General features: G+C 45.9%; 1 protein-coding gene across 3 annotated transcripts in view; it reads left to right on the forward strand.

The window, feature by feature from the left end:
- Positions 1–15,522, forward strand: part of CHN1 (chimerin 1) — a 96,115-nt gene extending 80,593 nt beyond the window's left edge. For all 3 annotated transcript variants that reach the window (XM_048061498.2, XM_066999784.1, XM_013171567.3), the window contains 5 exons: positions 8,486–8,659; positions 9,366–9,443; positions 10,616–10,753; positions 11,749–11,854; positions 14,595–15,522. In XM_048061498.2, coding sequence (XP_047917455.1) covers positions 8,486–8,659; positions 9,366–9,443; positions 10,616–10,753; positions 11,749–11,854; positions 14,595–14,766 — 668 coding nt within the window. In that variant the 3' untranslated portion in view covers positions 14,767–15,522. The remainder of the gene's footprint in view (positions 1–8,485; positions 8,660–9,365; positions 9,444–10,615; positions 10,754–11,748; positions 11,855–14,594) is intronic.
- Positions 15,523–25,616: the final 10,094 nt, after the last annotated feature.

A 25,616-nucleotide genomic window follows, 5' to 3' on the forward strand; every position in this document is an offset into this window, starting at 1 on the left:
TCATATTTTAAAATCCCACATCATCCGACCACGCTTGCTTGCTGAAGCATCTGTGGGGGTTGAGGCGCCGGGTGACTGAGGTGGGAGAGGTGGCCCAGGTACTGCTCAGCCAGCCCTCCAGCCACTGAAGGGCCCGTGTCCTTTGAGCAGAGGCCAAATCCTGTCCTCCTCAGTGTGATGAGTGGCGACCAGGGAAGGCACACTCTGAGATGGGAGAGCTTTATGTGGAGGAAACGCAACAGGGCATTCAGCACACATGTTGAGTGTCATTGTGGGTGTGGAGATGCTTTCAAATTCCATGAAAAAAAGTGCTAATTAAGCATGGTTTTCTGAAGAGCAGATTTATGAAGGCTGCACTTCCCAGCCTAGCAGATTTGGTTCCTGTGTGTGGCCTGCATGGCTTTTTTGGGATTGAGGGACCAGCTCTCCTGAGGACGTCATCTGCAGCCTGTCCACCCAGCGGGCTGCCCTCTCACTTGTCCTCCCCTCACTGCAGGGCTAGCTTCTAGCTGCCAGCCAACTTCAGCAATACCTGACAGAGAATTAGGGGCTTCGCTGATAATTTTATTCTCATACATTTCATAAAGCTCAGCAGCTGGGCAGAGGAGATTTTGGTTTGGAGGTTCCATGTTTTTGTTTTGCAGATCAGCAGAGGAGGGCTGATTAATCAGCATGGCTTAGCCTAGATTGTAGGTTTTTAGCGTTTCGTTTGATGGGATTTTGGCTGGATTTTTGAGTTTGTTTTAGTGCTCTTTTGTGTCACCCAGATGGTTGAGTTGCCGTGTTTCTTCCTGTGCCTGACGCGCAGCACTGCACAGGCCCACCAGCCCAGGCCGCACAGCCCACCAGAGCGGCACTGAGATGGCGGTATGAGGGCAGAGACACGCAGTGTGGCAGGGCCTAGGTGGCCACCGGACCCAGAGCAGTGTGCAAGAGCCCAGGCCTGGGGGCCGTGGCTTTGGCTGTGAGATTGCATGTTGGGGGGGGGGGGGGGGAAGGTAGTAATCATCTTGCTGCTGAACTGAGCCATTTTGATGTGGAAACAGTGAGGCACTGTGCACAGGGAGCCACACGAGGCCATTGCTTTCCAGAGAAGATACGTACTTCAAAAAAATTACAGCTTTTAGCAGGAGGCAGCTCACTTGCGTTCACATGGGGTTTGACGTCACTCCAGGGAAATCCACAAGATCTGTTTTGTGGTCTGTGTAATCATGTTATTGGGAATACCTATGAGCAAAACTGCACTGATCGTATGCAATTTTAGACTTTCTAAAGTATTTGCTCTTATACCAGACAGTTGCACATCTCAAGAGGAATCTGTTAGCTGTACAGAAGTGAGAAGTTTAACAAATATAATGGCTTACTGTTTGGGCTACACTCAGCTCTTCCTCAATCAGCAGAAGCACAAAATCCTCTCAGCAGAAGCACAAAAACATGCAAGAATAGGCATGTGGGACAGTCCAAGACTGGTCAACAGAGATAAATGTCATCCATTTCAGAGCAGAAGAGGGGAAGCTGGAGGAAAAAGTGGAGCTTATTTGTAATGGCTGGTAGATTGGCTTTTGTTATACAAGCAAGCCAGTCCTTTGCAAAATAATAAACCAGAAGCAAACGCTCAGAACCATACCCACACAATAGCAACCAGCAAGGATGCCTTAGCAACTTGAACTGCCCTGACTCGGGCTTTGTCACAGGCCAGCATGATTGAATGTGTCCCCTCAGCCAAAATACAGCCTGGAGTGTGTTCAGTGCCGTGTTGGGCATCGTCCCATATAACTAGCCTCCGGAAGATGGGCTGTCCGTAGCACATACTTGGTCAGGCTTTATGGCAGACAAAGAAGGAAGAGTATGTCTTTTTGCTTGCAAGGTTTGCTTATATTAGAGTGAATCCTTATCACAGGCATCATCAGCCCTCCTGCCTTAGAGGGTCATGCTTCCAATTTTTACATCCTAGCCACAGGCCCTTAAAGTTGCTTTGAGCTGAAAGCTCATCTATATGCAAGGAATCTGCCTTTTCTGATGTTGTGCTCCATCTCCAGCATGCTTTCCTTTGGGCTTTTGCCATAAGTAGAAATCACTGAAGAAGTGTTTGAAATTATAATGCCAGCAGCTTGTGTAAACATTGAAGCTCAGCAGAAGCTAATGAAGCTCAGTTCCAAATCCAATGCATAAACTTAAAAAATAAAAAATAAAGTATTCTTAATTACATTTTTAAGAATATAAGCCCCCTTTGCAAGGCTCCCTGTGCTTACAGTGCTCATCCCATTCCCCAGAATGTGTTCAGGAAAGAGACTAGAATAATATCCAAAGAAAAGTTGAAGAAAGCACCAGGGAGTTCCTTTTATGAATGATATAAGCATTTAAGACTCAGAAACATTAATGGAGACTGGTGTGTTATCAGAGCCTAGAGCAGGGCATTCACGCTGTGTTGGTGCATGGCCCAAGTAGACTCACAGACCAGCAGGGTGGTCAACTTGTCAAGGGCTGCGGGTTTCCTGCCCCTCCTTAGCCCATCAGAATTGTTCAATGCTCTCTATAATTACCTCCTTCGTCTATACCCTTTTGCTTATTGTTCTTAAGAAATGATTTAGTCAGGATGTTTTTTAGAACAGACCCACACCTGTTCATTAAAAACACATCCAGACTTCTGAGGCGGGTACCCAGGTTCTAGTGGTTTCCTTGACTGTGTAAAGCATGGACAGAGCCCCAAACCAGAACAAGAGCAAAGCAAAGCCACAGAGGCAGGGTTCAGGGTCAGGGGCTGTGGGAAGGGGACTGTTAGGAGAACAGCCCCTGCCCACCTCAGGCAGGTGGAGACGCTGTTGGAGGAGATGCACACCGCCTGACAGGCTGTTCCACCAGCTCGGGATCTGGTGGTGTTCCTGTGAGGAATGAGCTCCAAAATTTTGAAATGCTAATCAGGCAGTGGAGCAGTGCCTCAGAGCCGTTCCCATGGGGAAGCTGAAACTGTAAGTCCTAAAAATGTCTTTATCTCCAAGCCCACACAGACCTGGAAGCCTCGAGCAAGCCAGTGGCCCACTAAGGGAGCTGTTGAGGAGGTAGGCAGGTGTCGTGGCAGGGAGCCAGGGAAGTTTCTGACCAAACTTATATCTGTGATTGTTCAAAACTACCATACAATCAAACCACCTCCACCAGATATATTCTGTTGAAAGAACATTTTGCTTGGAGGCACAGAAATACATGTTCTTTTCATTGGGAATAAGGGGGAATTGGCTTGTTCTAGGAGGCTTCTTTTCTTATTGTATTTCATAAGCCCAGGTTTTTCTGTAGTGTTAGAAATTTTGTTGCCAAGTAACTAGCTGACCTCTAGAAATTCTTTCCTAAAGAATCATGTACCCAATCGTGCATGATGTAGTGGTATGGCTGTTAGCAGGTTTAGGGGAGCCTGTGTATGTGCTTGGAAGCAGTTTTGCCATGACATTGCGTAATGAAGTGCTCAGGACTGTGGTGGGGCTAAGGCTGCTCCCAGATGTGAGTTGCAGGTTAACGAAAGGCATGCGTGAGGCAGGCTAGCAGCCCAGCGTGGCTGCCAGTCACCTGCTTGGCACGGCCCTCCTGGAGAGGGCAGACCTTCACAGCACAGCCCTGCCACATGCTTGGAAGCACACAGCGCAGCTCGTGGTGCCGCTGGGGTGACTGCATTAGCGTGCCTGTTGACACGCACTGGGTCCAAGAGAATAGGAAACATTGCTTTCTCCACTCCAGAGAAGAGCATTAAATTATTAAAGGGAAGTTACTAGCTCATGACTGATTTATGAGAGCAAACTCCTTTCTAACCTTTTCACCCTTGCAAAAGTAACGACACCAATAATTTGTGCTCGAGTAGAAGCCATCATCTTCGCATCTTGGGTAACTTACCAAAGGCAGCAGCATTGTCTCGTCTGTCGGGTGCTGTGGTGGTCCTGCCCAGGGCATCGCGCTGCTCCAGTGCCAGCAGCTCTGCGCTTCCCACCACTCCCACGCTTGCCGTAAATCTCTAAAGAATGCTTCATGCTTTTTGCAGATAATGTACGTCTACCTTTTAGCTCTTAAAGCTGCTCATCGGAGTGATCAAATGCATGAATTTTTCTTTGGGATAATTGAAAAACACAATTAGAGTGATGTATATAGCATATGGTATTGTTCCAGCGGAGCATGATCAGCAGCCATGTTAACCAGTAAATTGTAAACCAGAGGAAATCTAAAACTGCCTAAAATCAAATCAGCAGGATAACAAAAAGTGACAGCTAAGTGTGTTTTAGACTCTGCAAATATTTATAATGTGTGCTCATGGGGCAGTATTAAAGTACATACATCTTCTGGTTCTGCTCATGCGTTTGTATGAATGCCTTACTTGTCTTTCAGCTCAGTGGACGAACATCAGTATTTGCTGTTTCTAAAACATTGCAAAACCTTTTTCTGGGCATCATAAGAAAGTATTGTCGGGCTGGTTTTAAATTTAATACCTCTCATAGGAGCAATGTCACAGCCCACCTGAGCTTCTAGATCAATATGCTATTAAAGTAAGGGTAGCTTATCACAGACTTTTAAAGCTGTCATCTAAAATGACTTTTTTTTTTCGCTAGATTTCCAAACTTCCTATATGCTTTTGAATTTATGGCTGTATTTTTTTAGCCATACTTGGTGTATTTGAAAGGTGGCCACAGTTTGATAGCACTATAAAAAGGAATGGTATGCATGACTTACAGTTCTAGTCCTGAGAAATCATCGCTGTAAAGGTGGAATTCTGATTAACTGAAGTCAGCAGAAGTTTTTCTATTGACCTGCCAGAGGTCATGAGAGATCTTTTAAATCTGCCCTGTATTATTATAGGATTTATCGGCAGATATGGTGCTTTAGGGGGACTTTTTTTTAGCCAGTCAGGGGATAGGCTCTGATGAACTTCTGTAAGAAATGGGTAGGGCTCTTTGTTACATTAGAGTAGATCAGGAGTAAAGTTGCTAATGCCAACTTAGCTATTCTGGATTTATTTTGATATAACTGAAAGTAAATAGGTCTTAGATTTGAAGTCAATCTCTTGGTCTTACTCAGTGAACCCAGCCAAATCATGAAGATCACATGTGAAGGAAGCAAACAGTCCTAAGGCTTCACTATGTGGAAGCACGAAGATTTGGGACGAGGCTTTCCTGTTCCGTGTTAGTTCCACTGTCTCAGACAGTGGGTTTCAAAGCTTTCATGAAGATCCTCCAATAAGAACAGAGGGCATTTTTATTTGCGGTGTAGTTCCTGTCTTTTAGTACTAACAAGTAAGCTGGATATCACTAGAGTAGAAGGTTCCACGCAGCAATGTGGAGCAGAGGGTTGACCTCCTGGCTGCGTGCTTTTTACCGTTGCATTAGCAAGACAGGTGATCATCCTTCATCTGCATGTGACTCTGTTTGTCAGCTTAGTCAGGGACTAGTGACTGAGACATGACTGTTGTTAGCGCAGGAGAGGGACCCACCTCATAGAAATCATAGCATTGGGGAATTTCAGCTTATTTATTGAAGCAAATACTATTTTCCTATTGCAAATTCACCAAAATCTCCTAGAACTGTATACTGATGTTGAATTGCTAAGGTAAGGTGATCTCCTACGTAAGAGGTAAAGAGCCTTGTTTGTTAGAAAGGTATCGCGCAGCCCAATAATACCAAACATAGTGCTCATGCATTTTGTAAGCATTAACTATCTGAAATATTTCTAGGTTTTAAATGTTTCTCAGGAGTGTTTGTAAGCCCTTAAGCAGTGGGATGGTGCATAAAATCCAATCGAGTGTAAAGGAAGAACAAAAGACAGCAGAGGAAAGTTGACTTTTTCTTTTGTAATTATTATTCTGGCATTAATGAGGTCAGATCCAAAGCCAATCTGAATCTGTAGGATTAGCAACAACACAATTATTTTCTGAAGCAAGGTTTTCACATTGGAAACATCTCTGTAAGTTAGCTATTTTAATGAAATAAAACTTTCTTGTATATAAATATAATTAGGATGATCTCAGCGAATGTGGTAATTGCTTTAAGTATAAGATACTTGGAAGCATGTTTTTTCTATTTTTATATATTTTGGTCTTAATTAGCCTTGGATTCCCAGAGATGTAACTCTGAGCTACGTTGCTATCTATGTGAAGTGGCTAATTTGTACTCACAAAATTACTAGTGAGTCCTTGTAAGATGCAGCCATTTCAGTCCTGTAGACAATAGTTTTGATAGACATGTTAGAGCATTTCTGATAAATATTTTAATATTTCAAACTTTTCATCTGTGCTGGAATAGGTGCTTCTTGCAGCGGTTTTAGGAATCAACGTGCAATAATTAATTTGCATTCATAAATACTATTACTACTGCAAACTTAGGGTTTCAAATTAAAGGAAATCAAGAATTAGGATTTTCTCTGGGGTATCAGTTCGCTTCCCTTCTGTGTGTGCATTGAGATATTGCCCCTAATTATTTGGCTACATGCTATTTTTACTCCACCACTTCATCCTTGGTCTGAAAGCAGAACGGATGGTACTTGCTTACCAGCACCTACTTAGTATTTTTTATTTCTCCTTGATGTTAAAAGTGTAGCCTTTGGGCTTGTTGAGGGCACAGTATTGAAACCGTACTCCAAAGATGAATAATTTCTCCTCTGCGTTCTCATAAACCTCTAAGGGATTTCTACAGCAGCAGAGAAAGCTGGAACATCATCTCCTTCCCATTTCACAGCTGAAGCACTGAGATGCTGGAGGATTCAAGTCGCACGTTTCCAAAGAATTTTGGGACCTGGTTTTCCAGAGTTCAGACAAGGAGTGCTGGTGGTATTTAAACATGGGTAGAGGCGCCCTTGCCACCGCTGACTCGTGCCCTCAGAGTTTCTTCGGTAATGCCGCTTGCTTGCAGGGAGCAGGTTTCACCTTGATGGCTTTGCCCGAGGTGTGTTCGCCACACAAACCGACAAACAGGCGTGAAATGAGGAGCTGGCAGCTCCCTGGCCTCGGCACTAGTCACCCTCACAGGGCAGGGGGCGTTCCTGCACAGAAAGCTGAGGGGAGCTTTAATCAGGCTGGAGCTGGGGCCCAGGGCTGGTTGAGGTGATTGAGGTGACGTGCCAAACTTGAACTGCAAGCAGAGAGGGGATGCTTTATAGAGGAGCCCGAGTGACAGTGCTGGTGGCTTTACAGGCCCGTTGAGTTAACACAGTGCTGTTAGCAGCAGGCTGCAGCTGACGCGGTGGAAATTAAACTTCTGGGCTTTACTGTTTTGTAAAGATCAAAGTCAAATAATCTATGGAGCATTAATGAAAATATGGGTATTGGCAAAAATCCAAAGGGAATCTCTACACGCAGCTAGCTATTCAGTACTGCAGTGGGAAGTTATGGATTTCCATCAAGGATCCATTGATCCTCCATTGATCCTTCAAGCGCCTACATCCTTTAATTCTGCTGCTGTGGAAATGCAGGGGGCTGTGTGTGGCACCGGAGACATGCAGGGCTGGAGTCTCAGTGAATGCTAAGTGCAGGTTAGACCATGGCAAACATCCTGACCACACCATGCCATGCTTCTTGCCCGCTGCTGTTTTCTCACAGAAGTCTGTGAGTCTTTGTTACAAAACAGGAGAAACTGTAGTGAAAATGGGGGCACTGCCCTTGGCTCTGTGGGTAGTGCAGGAGCTGGCCGGGCACACCAGGGCTGCTGCTGGTGGCAGTGTGTGCTTAGCTTAAAAGGGACTGCACTGCTCTGCCCATCTTCACTGTGTAATTAGTGTTGTTTTCCTACACTTTTTTTTTTTTCCAAACCCTGATTAGTATGTTTCGTGTGGTTTTGGAGAGAGAAAACGTTTTTCCTTAATCTGATTATCTGATTTCAATTAAGTTTCACTTAAACTAAATCTCATTCTCAGCATGTTCGCAATAAAGGTGTGGAGTTGTTTGTTTATGCTTAAAAAAAACAAAACCCACAAATATTCCCGAAGCCACTTTTAAAATACATAGAACTGTTTTGGTGACTGCCAGCACTGCTTCACAAACAGCCTATGAGCCTGTATTAGAGGGGCAGCCCTAGAGCAGTCCTCGTGAAATGCCCCCGGCAGCACGGAGACTCTGCGGCTGCATGTCTGCTCCCCATGCCGGGGAAAGGGCCCTGTCACCAGCAACGCTGTGCTTGGGCTGTCACGCCTGGATATCCGCAACGACCTGGAAGGAAAGTTTAGGTCATGGTAGCAACACAAATACTGGTGGGGAACACGACTGGCTCTTACACCTTGATTCGGTAAGCCCTGGGGAAAGTTTATCGGTTCATGTTGGATCTTTGAGGCGTGGAAGGAATGTCTTGGGTAGAAAATACGTTGCTTTAAGTCTGTCCCAGCCTCGTGCGTTTGGTCGTTAAGAGGTCTCTGCAGAAGTAGTAGTTGCAGGATGGCGTCAGGATCTGCGTGCACTCAGCAGCGGTGACCTCGGGATACATCTTCACCAAACACCAGCCTAATCGTCCTTTCATTTTTCTCTCAGATTGTGGTTTAAATGTGCACAAGCAGTGTTCCAAGATGGTCCCAAATGACTGCAAGCCAGACCTGAAGCATGTCAAAAAAGTGTACAGCTGTGACCTTACCACGCTAGTAAAAGCACACTTCACAAAGAGACCGATGGTAGTAGACATGTGCATTAGGGAAATTGAATCCCGAGGTAAGGCGTAGTTAATGGGCTCTCGTTGCTTTACTGATAATCCGTTTAGATTGATCTGGGTCATCTGGGTTTCTGCTGAGTGTATGATTGCTCAAAACAGGTTTGCACAAGACATTTTATGACTGCCAATTACCCTGCACTGTTAATATTATACTTCGTATTATTTCATGGTTCGTACCCATTTATAATTTTTATAGATTCTGCTAGAAATTGCTTAATGAACAATTACTGCTTTATAGTCACATCATGGCACCTATCTTTCCAGTAATATTTTTATTAAAAAATCAAGTGAATGTGCTAAAGCAAAGCCAGTTAGTATTGACGTTTCCTCTTGCTAGATCCCCTAGCACACAGAATATCCTTTTCTAGAATTAGAATATTTGTTTTCATTCTGAAATGATGACTAAACATCTCACATGCTAATCTCAGTTATTTTTAAATCCGTTGTAATTGGCTTAATATGTTTCTTCAGCTCTGAAATCATTTGCATAAACATAATTTAGTGCTGATTTAACAAGGCAGCTAATGCAAGGGTCAGGGTTAAAAGGCCAGGGTGAGATTTCATTCTGAAAGGAAAGCCTGATAAGGCTTTTAAAACCGGTCTGCTTTTTCTCCCTTAAATGAAGAACCTAGAAAAAAAAAAGAACTGGGTAGAAGGAAACTAAAATTAATACTGATTTTAATCTTGTTAAAATGTTCATTGCAGGTCTTAATTCTGAGGGACTGTACAGAGTCTCAGGATTTAGTGATCTTATTGAAGATGTCAAAATGGCATTTGACAGAGGTACGTTCTTTCCTGCATGCTGTACCCTCGTGCTGCTGTGTTAAATAGACACGGTTTTTTCTGCACAGCCCCTGCCTGTCTCATGCTCCACTGCGCAGGCGGTCTGAAGGAGTCTGGGGGCTGTTCTGGCAGAAGAGTGGGGGAGTCTCCCCCATCAGAAAAGCACATCAGCTTTTCTTTGGCCTTTATTACCAAAATCTGCTCTTCTCCTTCCATCAGTGTCTGTGCTTCAGTGATGATGTACATAGGAAAGGGTAAAGCTTTCTGAACTACTGCCCTGGTTTGCAAGTAAAACTACGCTCGGGGGGGTGGGGGAAGGATAGGGCAAGCAGTGAAGTGCCTTAAGAGGACTGTGCAATTTAAATTCATCTTTCTGGATGAAAGCTCCAAAATAATAAGGTAAATACAATCACGCAAAGTTTGAATTATTACAGTCTAAAGGAAGTCAGTGAGAACAGACTCTTCTCTCTGGCAAAAGGCAGTAGGAAAATTAAAGGCTTTCCAGCTGCAGTCCCCCTGTCCCAGTAGAAATCAAGGCCAAAATCCATTCTGGAAACTCTCTCTCCTGTTTCAGCAGAGAACTGGACCTATTCACACAACATCTGCCTCCTCTGCAGCCTTAGCAGGGTGGGGATGTGCTGGAGAAGCCAAGTTTTGAATCCATGTCCACTGCGGTCAGGAGTAGGTAGTACGCTGTAGCTAAATGGTGAACACATGTTTTTCTTATAAAACAGGGAGGCTGTGGACAAAGTTGGTTTCCTTTACCTTTTTTTTTTTTCTCAGACTTTCCCTAATTTGTCATGCAGTGCTGACAAACGTGTTGTTTGGCAATGCAATGTGTACAGAAATAGCTAAACTTCCACACGTTTCTACAACATAGATACTGCTAGAGGAGGCAAGCAGTTTTTTCCTAGAAAAACCGAACACTTCATTTTCTATAGTCATTTGAAATGAAGAAAGGATAAGTTTCTGTGTAAAAAGGCTTGAGGTTTTAACTGTGAAATGATGAACTTCACAGCCCAGTAATGCACTGTTTTGCTTATAAATCCAAAATGTATAATCGTGTCTAGTTTAATAATGTTTGCTTAAGCAAGGTATTATTTTTGTTTTGAATACTATTTTACATCTGTTTACATTTCCAAGGCTTTAATGTCAATGCCTTCTCCACACAGATGGGGAGAAAGCTGATATTTCTGTGAATATGTATGAAGATATCAATATTATCACTGGTGCACTTAAACTGTACTTCAGGGATTTGCCAATTCCACTCATCACGTATGATGCCTACCCAAAGTTTATAGAGTCTGCAAGTATGTATAACGCATTTTCCTCCTGTTCTTCATTCTCATCCTTTTCTTCTTTTTGTGCACGACTTGCCTATTGACATATTCTGTCCCAGCAACTCTTCTGCTGCATGTTCTATTTAGTAAGGATCAAGGAATAAATATGTGCTGCACGTTACAACACAATCACATGGTACCACACAATTGTGGGTACATTCTTCTTCCCCTTTGTCACCAGGAACGCTTCCTTTTCCTCACATTTATGGATTGCATTGTTTTGCCTGTGTTGTGTGAATCCCTAATACTGGATAGTGACATTTAAAGTCTTTGCTTTTGTCTTGCTAGAAAGGTGATTTATGAAAATGTTTAGAAATAAGATAAGCCACTTGTTTCTAGAGATGTCCGTTTTGAGTGTTTTTACAAGCTGATAAGTGCCCATCCTAAGGCCACTGTCAGGGCTGGCCTCTGCAGGCATGGCAGTAAGCCCAGCTGGAACATTTCTGCCAAGCATCCTGGCTGCCTGGAGCAGCTCTGCGACTCGACAGGCACACCATGCACGCCTCGAGAGGTCTGGGGTGGCCATGGGTAGAAAAGAAGGGCCAGATGCTGGGCTTGGCACTGCTCTGGAGAAGGCTCTTTTCAAGCAGTGTGGACACCACCAAGGAAACTGATGGCAAAGTTCCCAGTACCTTCTGCTGTTCCAGGGCTGCACCTGTAGATTGTTTGTGCAAAACTAGTCCAGTCAGCAGGGGCTGCTAGGGGAATTTTTTTAGTAGGCTGCAGGGAATCCTTTGGAGTGTAATTTTTAGGCAGTTTTCTTTGTCTAAAACCAATCACGTCCTGACCGTGCTCTAAGCACCTTTGGATAGGCAAATCCTCCACAAAGAGGTTTGGATAGGTTCTGTAAATAAGTAATCCAACAGAGCTGTGAGGTCCTGCTCTCCTCTGCAGGCCACCATTCTTGTCCTTCCATGCGTGACTTCGGGCTGTACATGTGGTGACCGTGAACATCTGTGTTTCAGAAACCACCGATCCGGATGAACAGCTGGAAATTCTCCATGAGGCGCTGAAACTGCTGCCGCCTGCACACTGTGAAACGTTAAGGTATCTCATGGCACATTTGAAGAGGTAGGTGGACTGTCTGGAAAGAACTAAGCCAAACTTGTTCTTAGGAAAGTTCATGTTAGGACCTTCGGAAGAGCCTGGGCAAGGCCCACCAAATTCTGCAAAGCAAATTAAGAGTTGCTCCTGGAGTCTGGCTGTGGTGGGGAATGATAGACTGCACAGTGGTAAATACCCAAACATTGTTTTTTACCCAACTTTAAGCATTCACAAAGTATCTGAAGGACATAAGTCAAAAAAGCCCACAGTTTCGAAGCACAAAAGTCACCTGCCTAACAAATTTGCACTATGTTTAAAGTTAGTGAATGTTTATGAAAAAAGAAAAAAATAGTCTTTAGTATTGCTGGGAGTAATAAGTTACTCCCCGGGCAAGGAAATAATACAGTTTAACGCCTATGGATTGGTGGCTTTTTCTGCTGTCTCATCTAACCTGATCATCCCTGACACCCTAAAAAACATGGTGGATATTGGGCACAGAGGGCCATCTAGCCCCAGGTGCAGTGGGGTTTGCCAGCATGGATACCCCCATGCCAGATGCCACTCTCAAAACTAGGAACATCAGTTCTGTGTGTGGTTTCTCCACCACCCTCAGATGTGATTGAAACTGGTCAGTAGGTTTAAAAATTGCTAGATAGAGATTGACGGATGAATATCCAGTGCAGCAGCAAAGGTCCTATTTATTTCAGGAAAGTAGGGGGAAAAAATCAATATGACGTGTTAGGGTATCAATTTCATCTTCTCGAATAACTCAAACTTATTGGCAATATATAAGAATTACTCCCTTTCTTTAGAAAAAGACTTGATTTTAAGCTCTTTTTTTTTCCTTTTATAGATCTTGTACAAGTAGGAATACGTTGACTCTGCTGAATACCTCAGGCAAAATTCAGCTACAGGGTTTCTGCCTGATTTGTCCATTTATTTCAGTGACATTTCAAATGTATCTTTTAGAACAGACAGAGGGATGAAAGACTTAGGGAGAAATAAAAAAAAACACTGCTTACTGCTTGTCAAGTATGAAGTTCATTTTTCCTTACCCTGTTCAAGAGTTGCAATTGCTGCTCCAGTTAGCAAGTTTCTTTGGCACATCATATTTGTGGTATAGGTGAACAATAAGGAAGAAGGGTGACAAAATTCACTCATTTTTAAACTTCCCCTTAGTATGTTTGTTAAAATGGGCTGTGGTGCTGGAAAAGCTGTTGTCTTGCTACTGAATTCAGGTAATCAGACACAGCTCCTTTACCTGAGATAACTACTAGTTGAAGACACAGAAGTTTAGAAACATCAATCCCACTTGTTTTAAAATAAAAATTAAAGCAGAAGACAAAAAGGGGAGAAAAAGCTTGTCTTTATGTATACACACCAACGGATTTGTTCATGCAACAAAAGAAGTGCCAGAGCAGTGAAAAGAGAAATAATATAACCAAGCTTTCAGTTACTGCCCCTGGATACGTAGTTGTTTCTGGGAATCCTTACGGAGATTCATTTTGTATAAAACAATAGTGTATATTTAAACTTTTGCATAATACAAATTTGTTTCCTCAATTGAGGCAATTCACCAGGATGGATCAAGGCAGGAGCTTCGGCTCTGGGACAGGCTTTTCTCTCCCGCACCCACTGCAGCGGACAGCAGTAATGGGCCGCTCGGGGCCAGGCCGTTCTCCTCCTACACCCCTCGTGGTGCCGATGCTGCCCATGCTGAGGCAGAGCAGCACAGAGGAGCACAAGGTGCTGTACTAAGAAATACCATCCTGTGACCCCAGAGACCATCCTAGCTGTCCAGCAGTGACGCTGCTGGCACTGGCTGAGCAGACGTGTTTCTGCACTGGCCCCGGCAGAGAATGCCTCTCCTGTGGGTATGGTTCTTGGCCAGGAGTTAGTTTCTGGAGGCAGCCTCCACATCTGCCCAGAAGCAGGGCCTCAGCCCACGGCTTTGATGAGGTCAGGTTCCTGTGGAGCAGCAAAACGTGGCCTCCCTCCATCCCTCCTCTTCTGCAGATGGAGACCGGGCAGCAGGAGCCCACCATGGGCTGGGGCTCAGCTGCTTGGCAGATGTTAGGGTCCACAGAAGAAGAGGCGGGGGGGTGGGAGTAGGCCTGTCAGAGCACAGACTTCATAGCATGCGGCAGATGCTGTGAAAATGAGCTTCTAGTGAGATCCTCATGGTTTCAAAGCCACCCCAAAGTGATGATTTCATTTTTTAGTACAAGCCACAGGACGTAATTTGTACTGGAGGGGAATGAGGTGCATTCAGGCCAACTTAGCGCAGTTAGCGTGTAATGCGTAAAGGCAGTGCCTTCACGCGTGCCTCGCCTGCAGTGCAGTTGCACGCGTGAGGGAGCGGCAGTGTGACCACGTGGCATGGAGTCACATCATGCGTCTCTGGTGAGCTCAGCTGCTCACGTAGCAGCTCTGAGAGGCTCTCCAGGAGCACAGCCTGCTTCCCAGGGGAGCAGCCTCCAAGTGCTGCAGATTAAAGAGCAAAAGCAAAATGGTCCCAGTTCGACTGAAAGCAGTCATCAGCCCCCTCACTCAGTACACTGTAACCCTTCTGGAGGTAAGCGTGGTCTGTGTGCCTGGTAGGAGGACACAGACGTCTGACTCAACGTATATCTGCAGGTCTGGGAGAAGGGCAGAAAGATGTTTCCAGCTTCTCCTCCCCATTTTTTTTTCAAGCCTATGCAGGTACTATTTGGCACAGAAGGCGTCTTTCAGTCAGTGAAAAACACTTTTCTGTCCTTTCTTACAGAGTAACACTTCATGAAAAGGAAAATCTCATGAGTGCAGAGAACCTGGGCATAGTTTTTGGACCAACTCTTATGAGAGCGCCAGAACTGGATGCGATGGCTGCATTGAATGACATCCGTTATCAGAGACTTGTGGTGGAGATGCTTATAAAAAATGAAGACATTTTATTTTGAATATTTTGGGGGTTTTGTAATAAAAAAGGAAGCAACAGTGTTCTATGGATGAAGGAATATTTTAAAGTAATTTAATGGCTCTTGTCGCTGAATTCCATATTTGCTAGAGCTTTCGATGTATTCAGGATAAAAATGAAGGAACTCTTTGTCATTTCTGTAGTGCCATTCAGCTGATGTTGAAAAAGGTTAACACATACTTTCCAGTACTAGTAATCCTGGGTGTTTATCATGTGAAAATAAAAAACAAGAAGCCTACAGCTATTGCATGATTTGCTCCCTGTTCTCCCTGCTCTGGTGAGAATCATTCCATGAAGAAAACAACTGATCTGGTGCAGCATCTTTGTTCTGGATAGTTTGTGGTTGTAATTCAGCATGTTTCTCAGTGTAAACCTGTTGTGAATTTGCTTTTATGTTCTATGTAATTGGTTTCTGATACTAAAAAGAAGGCCGACTTATGTGAAATTGAGCCTCTGGCAGTTTATTGACACTTCATATCATTCTCTGCCACTTTTTTGGCTGATATGTTCTTGGGTTTCGTTCAGTTTTTTCATCATATAGTAATTTGTTTTTAACAGAAACAAAACATGTACTTTAAATGTTACTTTAAGTAATTCTCCATGATGTTTATGGTGGTTGCAGTGAAATCTGCAATGCTGAGCAGTGTTCCTTTATTATGATTGCTATTTCAATTGTAATTTTGTATTTTTATCTGGCATGCATATATTAATTTATTAAATTTTGCTTTTAGAACTCTAACACCAAGCTATTTATTTTTACTTAATGAACGTGTTTCAAAAATACTGTTTGTTTCACTGTTCACATTGATAACTTTCACACTGAACAGCCTCTGAATTAAAAGAAACAAGTTAGGTCTTTACAATTTCTGTCAAGACCACTCTGCTCTAAATACTTCAGAGCCTGATGCTTCGTTAAGGTTCCCAGGAATTTCTCTTTATATTTCGTTTGAAATTTTCTTTCTTCTTTGTCCAGGGTGCTTCTACAGAATGCTTCAGAATTCTTAAATAAACCAAAAAAAAAGGTACCATCAAGCCATCTACTCCTTCATAAATGATGTATACTGCTGTAATTAACTATATACAAACTGGCATTGCAGTTTACCATTACGTAGATGCCCTGAGTAGATGGATACAGCACCGAATTCCAAATGTAATACCTCACAGAGTACTTGCTTCACACTGAAGTTGGGGTGAGGATGAAACAGCAGCTTCCAGGAACATGGAAGCCAAAGCCCGAGGTTGAAGGGTTGGTAATAATGGAAGAGAAAAAGGAGAAAGGAGTGAGTCAGTTTGGGGCACATAAGCAGGGACCCGTGTGGAAGAAGGACACAATGAGATCCTAGGTTAGGGAGATGCTTTGGTTGGGCACCTTCCCTAACACCTGCTCCAGAGGAGAGCAGCCAGGTGAGGCTGTTCGGAGGTTTCACCTATTCCCTCCCCTCAGACACCAGGAGGAGGAGGAATCAGTTTGTAATTGCAACCAGCTGGTCTCCCTTCCTGTGAGCAGTAAGTAGCCTCTCTGCACCACACCATGCTTGTGCACACCTCGCCAGGAAGGGGGAGAAGCAGCCCTCCTGGAAGTGGGCAGTGAAGGCTTCCAGAAGGAAGAGGGTGAAGCTGGGGATGCCCAAGGATAAGCGCATGGTGAGCAGTGCTCTGGGTTGGGTGGCTGCTGTGGGGCTGATAGAAGGGGCAGAGCAGGGAGAGGCTTTCAGAGGATGGAAAGTATCATCCCCTAGCTTTTTTTTTTTTTTTTTAATCTTTGGTGTTACTGGAAGTGACTTACTGTTATAACTCATGTATACATCATTACCTCATCTACTGCCCAGCATGTGGCACGTTATTACCTTATCTACCCCAATGGACTGGCACAGCTGGATACCAGCCAGGTTTGACCACAGCCTTGCTCCCCCTGTCACTCTGTGCTCCCCAGGCACATCTGCCTGGGACCTTCCAGCAGCCCCATCTCTTCCCTGCTGCCTTGTTTCTAAGCCACCCCCACGTTCCCTCCCCCTGTCCCCACAACGTGGGATGTGTTTCCTCACCCCTGTGTTGTCTGATGGCCCTGAGTGTCCCCATCCACTGCTGCTTCAACTAAAAAGAAAGTAATTGTGTTTATTTAATTGTCATTTCATGTTAAGCGTGTAGTTAGAGCCCCCATTTCAATCTTGTTATCATTTTAGTTACTATCCTAAGGAAATTTTGTATTTTCCTGAGTGGTAACCATTCAAGCAGGTAGTGCCCAAATAAATGTTGCAGTAGGCTTAGTACTTCTTTTGGCCAACCAGGGAGGTATTTTGCATGTGCATATAGTCAATTATGTTAAGTTAAACTTATTCAACTTTTTAAGGAAATACAGAAAGCTAATACTTGTGGTATTCACAGTATTTAAACGAAGATAAAATAACCTAGGTCCACAAGAAGCAAAGGTCATCGATGACTCAATTTGTTCTTTAAATGAATTGACTTCCATGATGAATAAGCGTTTGTAGTTGACTTCAGGGTATCCAGTGCTGCAGGACCTGTACCTGATGGCATGGTGTGTGCCTACAGCACAGGATGCACCTCTGCGGGGGTGCTGGAGCCACCACGCTGGCACCAAAAAGGGCATGGGGGAAGCGGGGGGACCTGAGGAAAAACTCCTTCCTTGGACTTCTAATGAAGAAATGAGGAGCATTGGAAGCAAGTACAAGAGGGTGGTAGTGGTCAAGGGATTTGAACGGGGTCTGAGGGAAAACAGACCTTTCACTGAGGACAAAGGAAGATAAAATTAATTATTAAAAATGAATGAGGCAGGGAATGACTTTGTCTTATAAAAAATAAATATTGGAACTATTGGGGGAAAATATTTAGGGCGATGCATGGGGCATAACTGGGAGCTTCAGTGTGAGAAAGGAAACATCTTTTGGTGATGACGGGTTGGCGCTCCTAGCAGAGGAGAAAACTTGGAGGTCCCCATGCATCTGGTGCCCAAGGACGCTGAGTGGTGTGGGGCTGCTGCTTGCCTGGATGAATGCACACTGCTGGGACTGGCTGTGCCCTGCACCAGGGGGATGGGGAAGCAAGCTGCCTCTGGCACACGGATGGGCACTACTGCTTGTCCCAGATTAGCTGGCAGGGTGGAAAACCTATCATAAACGATTTTGTGCTATACCAAATTTTTCCTGCCCCAATGACTAAGTAGGAAGTAAAGGCTCCTACAAGGCAGCTATGATGTGCTCACCCTGTTCTCAACCTTGTTTTTGCCTGCTGATGAAAGTTCTGCAATGTTTGCATTACGGCTATAATTATATTGCAACAAGGGAAAAAAAAAAGAGGAAAAAAAAAACATTTAGTAAACCTAGCAATCATGGATTTCTTTTTTAGTCATGCAAAATTACTGCTTAGCAACTGCACACTAGACCTAGAAAGCTTATGTAATGCAAGAGAACAGGGGTTAGGAAGCATGTTGTGGATTAAAATGATTGCTGAGCAAGCTGTGTAAGGAAGGAGCTCGCTGTGCCTTGGGTGCACGCTAACAGCAGCACAAGCGAACGGCTGAGGAGATGTGCCAGAGAGCACGCTGTGGAAAGCTGGGTCAGCGCATGGGGCTGGCCATGCCAGTGTGCACCCCGGTCAGCCTCGAGCTTGGGTGTTGGGCTCCCCGCTGCTGCCAACCAGGCCGCAGTATGCCTCTGATTGCCTCTACAGAGCCCCTGCGCAGGCTGAGGGCTTCTCCGCGCTGGCCTGATCCACTCCCTGCACGGGCTGCTTCTTGGTGCCACCTTCTGTACATGCACGAGTCATGAGCTGCTCTAATTTCTATTCCTGGCTTTGTGGCTGGAGTGCTATTTGTTCTTATTTGATCTCTCTGAAGAGTGATGTCAATGAGCTGCTCGAGGAATTTGTTTAAGACCTCTTAGTTGGGCATCCTTTCCTACCCCTCACGTAAGTGTTTTGTCTCAAGGACATGCGTAGCTCCTCACATTACTCAGGTCTTTATCACTACTCTGCCTCAGTGGATTGCAGAAAATGATTCTCAGGCCTCTGGGACACTTTGATTAATGTATTTCCTGAGGCAATTAGGCATTGTTTTGAAAAATACGTTTGGCAGCCAACCAGGATTCATTTTCAAGAGCTACGTTGCCTGCAATTTGTTGTTCTTGCTATGAATTTTAGAATTTGAAATTTGAGCTTTTTCTCTTTGCTGATGCAGCATGGAAAAAGAAGCAATGCAAATAGGACAGTCCAAATTATTAAAATTACCTTTTTCTTTTTTTTTTCCATTGATATTCATACGGTGGTGTATTGTAGCTCTCACTGGAAAGATCACTCACTAAGCCCAGAAGAATTTAGCACGAAACTGTTCTGCTGTGACATCTACCCCCAAGTCTTCTGTTATTGAGCAACTTCAACAGCGAGCCTCGGCCTAGCTAAACTGCTGCTGCTTGCTGGGCTCTAGTCAGAGAAGCCACCTTTGTTTCTTTGTCTGCTTCTATTTCCGTGAAGAGATACAGTAAGAACCAGGAGCACAGATGCTGTCTTCTCTTGGACTCTGCAGTGTGGCCTGAGTAACAAACAGTGACTTTTTTTCCTTTTTCCCCCTCATTACACTGTAACTGTGCTGAAAGCAGCCAGAGGAATGAGGCTCTCGGTGCTGTCATGGCCTACTGGAGCGACAGCAGCCAGTGCCGCGTCCTTCCCGGTGTCCGTCACCGAGTGTCGCTGACCTGCACATGGAGAGGGTGTGGGAGGAGGAGAAAGGAGAGAGACCACCAAGTCTTTGGCAGAAAGTGCCTTGGATGCAGCCATTGTCTGCTAGGGAGACAAACTTCCCAGTTAGGCTAATCTGAAAAACAGACGTTATTCAGACTGGTAAACCTCTTTGTTTCAGTGCCAGTTTCTCTTGTGCTGTTTTTGCTCCTGCATTGCTTATGTTACACTGCTATTGCTCCCCGTGCTGTATTGGGTGTTTACTAAGATATTTCCCCAACTGTCTTGAATGGGGCGTTTCGAGCTTCTGTCAAATCCCAAATACTAGCAAGCAGGGAAATCAGGAATTTAGCTTCAGCTGCATTCTTGAACAGAGAGCCAGCATGGACATAACGGAGTGGAAATGACCTCCTGGCCCCTGCCTCACGCATGGCTCCAGCCATGGGGCTGCCGGGCCTCGCAGCCACTGCTCACTGCAGCCTGTATTCCAGCATGGTGTAGTTATTTTTTTTTTTTTTTTTTAACACTTTGGCTATCTGTTTGAAAGCATTTCTTCAGTAGAGTTTTTTTGGTTTTGTTTTTTTTCCCCCTTCATCAGTTATAAACACAACCTGTAAGCTCACTCTTGGCCAGTGCAGAGGACAAATGTGGCAAAGAGCTTGCAGCCTGCAAGGGGGCAAAATAAACCCGGAGCGTGGCAGGTGAGAGCTGCACAACAGGAACCACAGAAGCCAGTATTTTCCATTCATTACCAACAAAAAGCTGTGCGAGTACTGGCAAAGATCCCAAGGTAAGCAATAGAAGTGCGTATTTTGGCACGGAGTCAGTGGCTGTTGAAGTACACCCCACAGAGGCAGGCCTGCCATGGGAAGGAGCAGGGCTCGGCCCCTGGGAGCCACAGGGCAGCGGGGCTGGGGAGCCGAGCCTCCTGCCCCAATTGCTGCCATGAGGGGGGTGCTGCCTTCACCCGCAGCCGTAGGTGAGATGGATGCTTTGCAGATATCCCTGCTACGTGCTTTCTGGGACCAGAGAGGGTGTGTGGAGGGGGAGCCCTTTGCAAGAAGGGAGAGTGCTCTGCCAGGTAGTTTCAGAACTAAAAATAAAATAGACGTGCTTTGCTCAGTGTTTACTCAGCTAACACGGGCCATGAAAGACTTGCTAGCACAAAACGAGGTGCCCTGGGGCTCCTGCAGGCTCACAGAGGTGTTTTGCAAGGTTGTAAATCTTATCCTGCTGCGCTTTCCCCGGGAGCGATGGGGATGGCTCTGGCTGTGGCGCGCGAGCACCCTGTGGTGTGGAGCCCTCCAGGGCTCCCAGCCAGAGCTGGCCGTGTGGGACATGTGCTGTGGGGTGCTCCGGTAGCCAGCTGCTTCACTGCTTGGTAGGGATGGTTGTGGCCAGTGCTGTCCTTGTGGGCCTGCGCTCGGAAGAGCTCGTCAGTGGGGAGCTGGGATGATGTGACTTTTCTGGTGGACTGGGTAAGAGAAGGAGCTAAGCAGTGAAACATGCTTCCCACACTGCCAGTTCTCCTTTCCACTGGCTTCTCGGTGGAGCTCCCCCAAAATGTCTCTAGGAAAACTCTGAAATACAGCACACGGGCCGAAACGTGTCAGGTCGCACAGGAGCTGAACAAGCAGCTTGCTTTTGTGTCGTGCTTGAAGTGAACGGTCTGCACTGCAGTTACTCCAACAGAGAATCAATCCTTATTTTAAAACAGATGTGTATTTAAACATGTCAATGTGAGCATCCAGAGAGCTCCTTCAGGTCAAATGCTGCCTTTCTTGTGAAAGCTTTTGTATGCAGTGGCATGCAGGTAAGATGATAGATGCATTTCCAGAAGTCAGGCAGTGCCAAGCTCTGCTTTCGGCACTTGTTGTAACTCAGCTTTGTACTTATAAAAGCAAATTTGCATCAGATATGTACCCAAAACATAATATAATGATACAAGGCCATATCCTGAGGCAGATGGATCTCAGAGAGCCCTCAGGTGCCCAACGCTTGATTAACCCTTGCCTAGGTGACTGCCCGGTCAGCACGTGGCAGGGCTGGCAGCGCCCACTGGGCCCCCGGGTCACCCCTGGGCCACTCTCTGTCCAGTTTTACTTTCGTCTGTCACTTCTGTGCCTTGCAGGGTTTTCTATGTCTGCAGAGAGAGAACTTCTGCTTGGTGGCTATAGGTGAAGCTCAGAACAAACCCTGGGGATGGCTTTGGGGGTGCTGAGCTTGGCTTGGCACCGGTTTGTCACAGCGATCCGAATAAGGCTAAATCGAGTGAAGCCTGGGTGTGTTTTCTGCCTTGCTGGCCTGGCCTGTACAGCTGTGTGATGTTTGTCTGGGCACTGGAGGAACAGAGCTTCTGGGCAGAGGGGTGAGGGGCTTCCTGCTTCAGTCGTAGAGTAACAGTTCAGATCCAATGGCTGGTTTGCTCTGTATTTCTCTCTCTAGAACAAGTCTCTTGCGTGGGACCTTTCTGCAGCAACAGGCGGTAGCAGTGGTTTGTGTCAGGCCGAGTACATTTTGCAGAGGTGTAGGAGGCTTCCAGAGGGAGACTTGCCCTGCCGGGAAGGGGCAGGGACTTTAATAACTTTCGTACAGGTGTCGCCCAACCCCATCCAAGCATAACTGAGATTTCCCTGAGCACACCAGCAGTGTCTGAGGAGCCCTGCAGTGCAGGAAGGTCTTTGTGAGGGGACGTGTCAGCCCTTTGCTGTCCTCACAGCACTCTTCCAGAAGCATGCTTCTTTCTGATGAGGTAAATGTGCACTGTGTCTGTGCTACATGTCAGCTCTGTAACCACAGAGGCTACGACCACGCTTTTGACATGAGTTCTTGGTATTTTAATTCTTTTGGCTTGTGCAGTAAAAAACAAAGAAAAGAAACACTGAAAACAATTTGCTACAAACATCAGTGGGAATAAAATACATTTGTGGGATGGCTCAGTATGGAAAGCTGCAACTCTGAATTTCTTAATATTGTAGATTTAAATCCTACATGCCATACGTGTTGATATCTACAAATGCTTAGCATGTTCTTATGTGCACTGGGCTAAGCAGAAGTACGGTCCGTTAGGATCTCAGGATTTGTTAATTCCTTGAGTGTACTGAAAATATTTCCTCCCTCTGTCATGCTCTGCCAAGAGATGGTTTGCAACAGCAGCCTCTGAAACGCGGTGCTGTGCCCACTGCCCCTTGTTGCTCACCTGTCGTGACCTGGTGGTGATTGTGACGAGCGACTGGCTGTGGGAGATTGCTCCCAGCGGGATGGGTGTCCTGCTGCCTGCAGCTGGAGGGGTAACCAGCACGTGGCCAGCCCGCACGATGTCCAGCCAGCTGCCTTCTCCTATCCAGCGTGGCCATGAGCTGCTGTCACCAGCAATGCCGCTCTTCTGACGCCAAACTGCATTATAATCTGCAACTACTGTATTTGCAAGTTTAAAATTATAGATATATAAAACACGCTGCTAATATTGCTAATATTTTCAGCTGTTATGCCCTTACTCTCCCTGATATAACATCCACCAAGTGGAATTCGAAACGCAAGTCTATCGTGATGAGCAGCTGAGCTCCCCACGCAGCAGCGCACGTACCCCCAAGAGGACGGCTGAGGCGCAGGTGGCTTTACCCTCTGCAAAGGGTAAATGAACAAAGGCACCACAAAATGGGGTGGGCAGTGTGGGGAACAGGGGTGTAAGCGTGCCATTACTGGCAGCGTTGTTCAAGGTGATCTCTGTTCTCTTTGTTAGCTTCACTCCCGCTTCCCCTGCGCGGCCCCTGCAGACATCAGAGCCTCCTGCACCTGCTCTTTCCCCCACTCTACTCAGGAATTGCATTTGTGCTTGTAACTCATGACAAATATTTCAGTCAAAATCTTGTGTTCCTCGCTGTCAGAAGCACTTGGCGTTCTGCTCGCTTGTAATGGGGCTGTGTGGTGTCACCCTGCCAAAAAGACTTATCTGCAGAGGTGGTTGTTCATGGCTGGCTTCCTTCAGGCTAGAGTGGGCAGCATCCCTTTGCAGAGCTTGTTCCTGATGTGCAAATTATAGAAGCAATATCCTGAATTTGGATAGCAGGGAGTTGTGGGTCTTTTGCTTTGTTTTTAATCTATGTGAGTGCAACCTGTTCTGCCCTAGCACTGTGAGGAGTAGGCTTGCCTGGAATCTGGGGGAGGGCTTCACAAACCATGCCAGAAACCTTGGAGCTAAATGTATGTGAAAAGGCTATTCTATGTGGGAATTACATATAAATAATCCGAAGATTTTAAATAAAGTATTGCAGGTTCTCCACCCTGCTTGTTGCAGACAGCCAGACCTTTCCGAGGGACACGAGCCTGTGTCACCCAGCAGCTACCATTTGCTGGAGGCAGTGGTTTTGCTCTCCTGCATCTGCTCAGGAGCTGACGGGCCGGCGCTGCGTTGCACGCAGGGACTGCGTTATGGAGCCCGTGGGACCCAAGGGTGTTGTTGGTGTCGCCGCAATGCCTGCGGCTGGCTGTGCAGCAGCTGCTGGCCCTGGGCAAGGCTGGGGAGCAGCCAGCCGCCCCTTTGAAATGAGATCGCGGGGACAATGGGAGCTGCCGGCTGGAACACGAGCCCTGCCGAGCTATGTTGGATGGAGGGTAAATGCAAACCTGGAGGCTGAGTGCCGGGTTAGCGGAGGAGAGTGGCCGAGGGGGAGTGATTTAAAAAGAAATGCAAATGCAAATAAAACAAAATAAAATTAAGGCATCCATCATGAAGCACTGACGCAGCTGACAGGCAGCACAAAGGACGTCCGTAAGACATACAAAGTGCAGCTGGTGTCACCCAGAGGCGAAGCGAAGGAAGCTCTTTGTGGGGAATGTTTTCCAGAAAAGGACGTTCAGAGCGCTGCGTACAGGTGGCTGTGCTGGCCATCCAGACCAGCAGCCCGTCTCCGAACAGCAGGTGCCCAGGGAGAAGTGCTTTTTTGCGTCCAGCAGCGCTCCCCGGGATGCAGTGCCAGCCCCCTGTGCCTTGTGACGATGGGGTTTCTGTGACAGGAATCACTCCTGTATTTAGTAGCGTGAAGCTAATTGATCTAGCTGTGGTTTTTTGTCTTCTCCAGACCGTTTTACAGACCCTGCCCAAAGCCCTTTCTCCCTCTGGCTTCTCTTCTAGCTGGAGGGCCGTACTCTTATCTATTTGTTCCTGGTACGGAAGCCATTCACTGCCTTGGATGTCTTTGCAATTTTCTCCCCTTGAAATCAGAGGACCAGAACTGCCAGCAGCACTCAGGACACCATGATTATAGCAACATTGTCTTTCCTTGTTGCTTCCTCTCCTTTCCAGGGAACCAAGAGGCTGTCTTTCCTCACTCTGCTGAGCACCGAGCTGAGCCTTTCACAGAACTGTCTGTCTCGTGGTTTTGATCCTGCGTGACATCAGTGAGCTCGGAGGAAGTCACTGTTTATTTTATATATTTGTTTATATAATTCTTCAGAGATGGTCTTTGTCTTTACTTGCCCATATCTCCCACTGTAATTAGCAAACACCTAGCTCTTCACCCCTTTTCCAGGTGATTTATGGTGCTAATAAGCAGGCATCAGCATGCCCTGGAGGAATCCACTGGATCTACCCTGCTATGGAAACCAATCCTATGGAGACTGGAGATATGGAAACATATCCCTACCGTTTGCCCTTCCACAGTTCAGTAAGCTTACCTATGGGAAGGCTTTCTCTCTTACTCCAAGTTATTTAGGTTAGCTTGTAGCTGTCAGGGTAGGGACACTACCCAGTACCTTCTGAACATCCCAGTAGGTTCCAGGTGATGGATCTCTCTTGAATGTATTTTTTCATGTCTTCACAGATCCACCTGTAAAGCAATAGGAACAGCAGCCCGATTCCCAGAGTTCAGCCTGTATGCCAATGAGGGTACATCAGAAATAAGTGACCGAGCTGTTTTCCCTGAGAGGAATAAAATCCCAAATCTGGCGAGTCACTCCGGTCAGAGGGTGATGCACACATGGCCTGGTCTCCAGTTTGGGAAGGTTCTGCAGTCTCGCTGTGACGCCCTGCTACGTTACAGACAGTCCATTCTTATTTATTAAACACAAATCACAGTGCCACTTAGAAAATATGGCCTTCTGTAAACAGTAGGAGATACTTGACCGGTGAAACACATTGTG

This window comes from Anser cygnoides, chromosome 6 (genome assembly GCF_040182565.1).
Source record: "Anser cygnoides isolate HZ-2024a breed goose chromosome 6, Taihu_goose_T2T_genome, whole genome shotgun sequence".
Classification (NCBI taxonomy): Eukaryota; Metazoa; Chordata; class Aves; order Anseriformes; family Anatidae; genus Anser; species Anser cygnoides.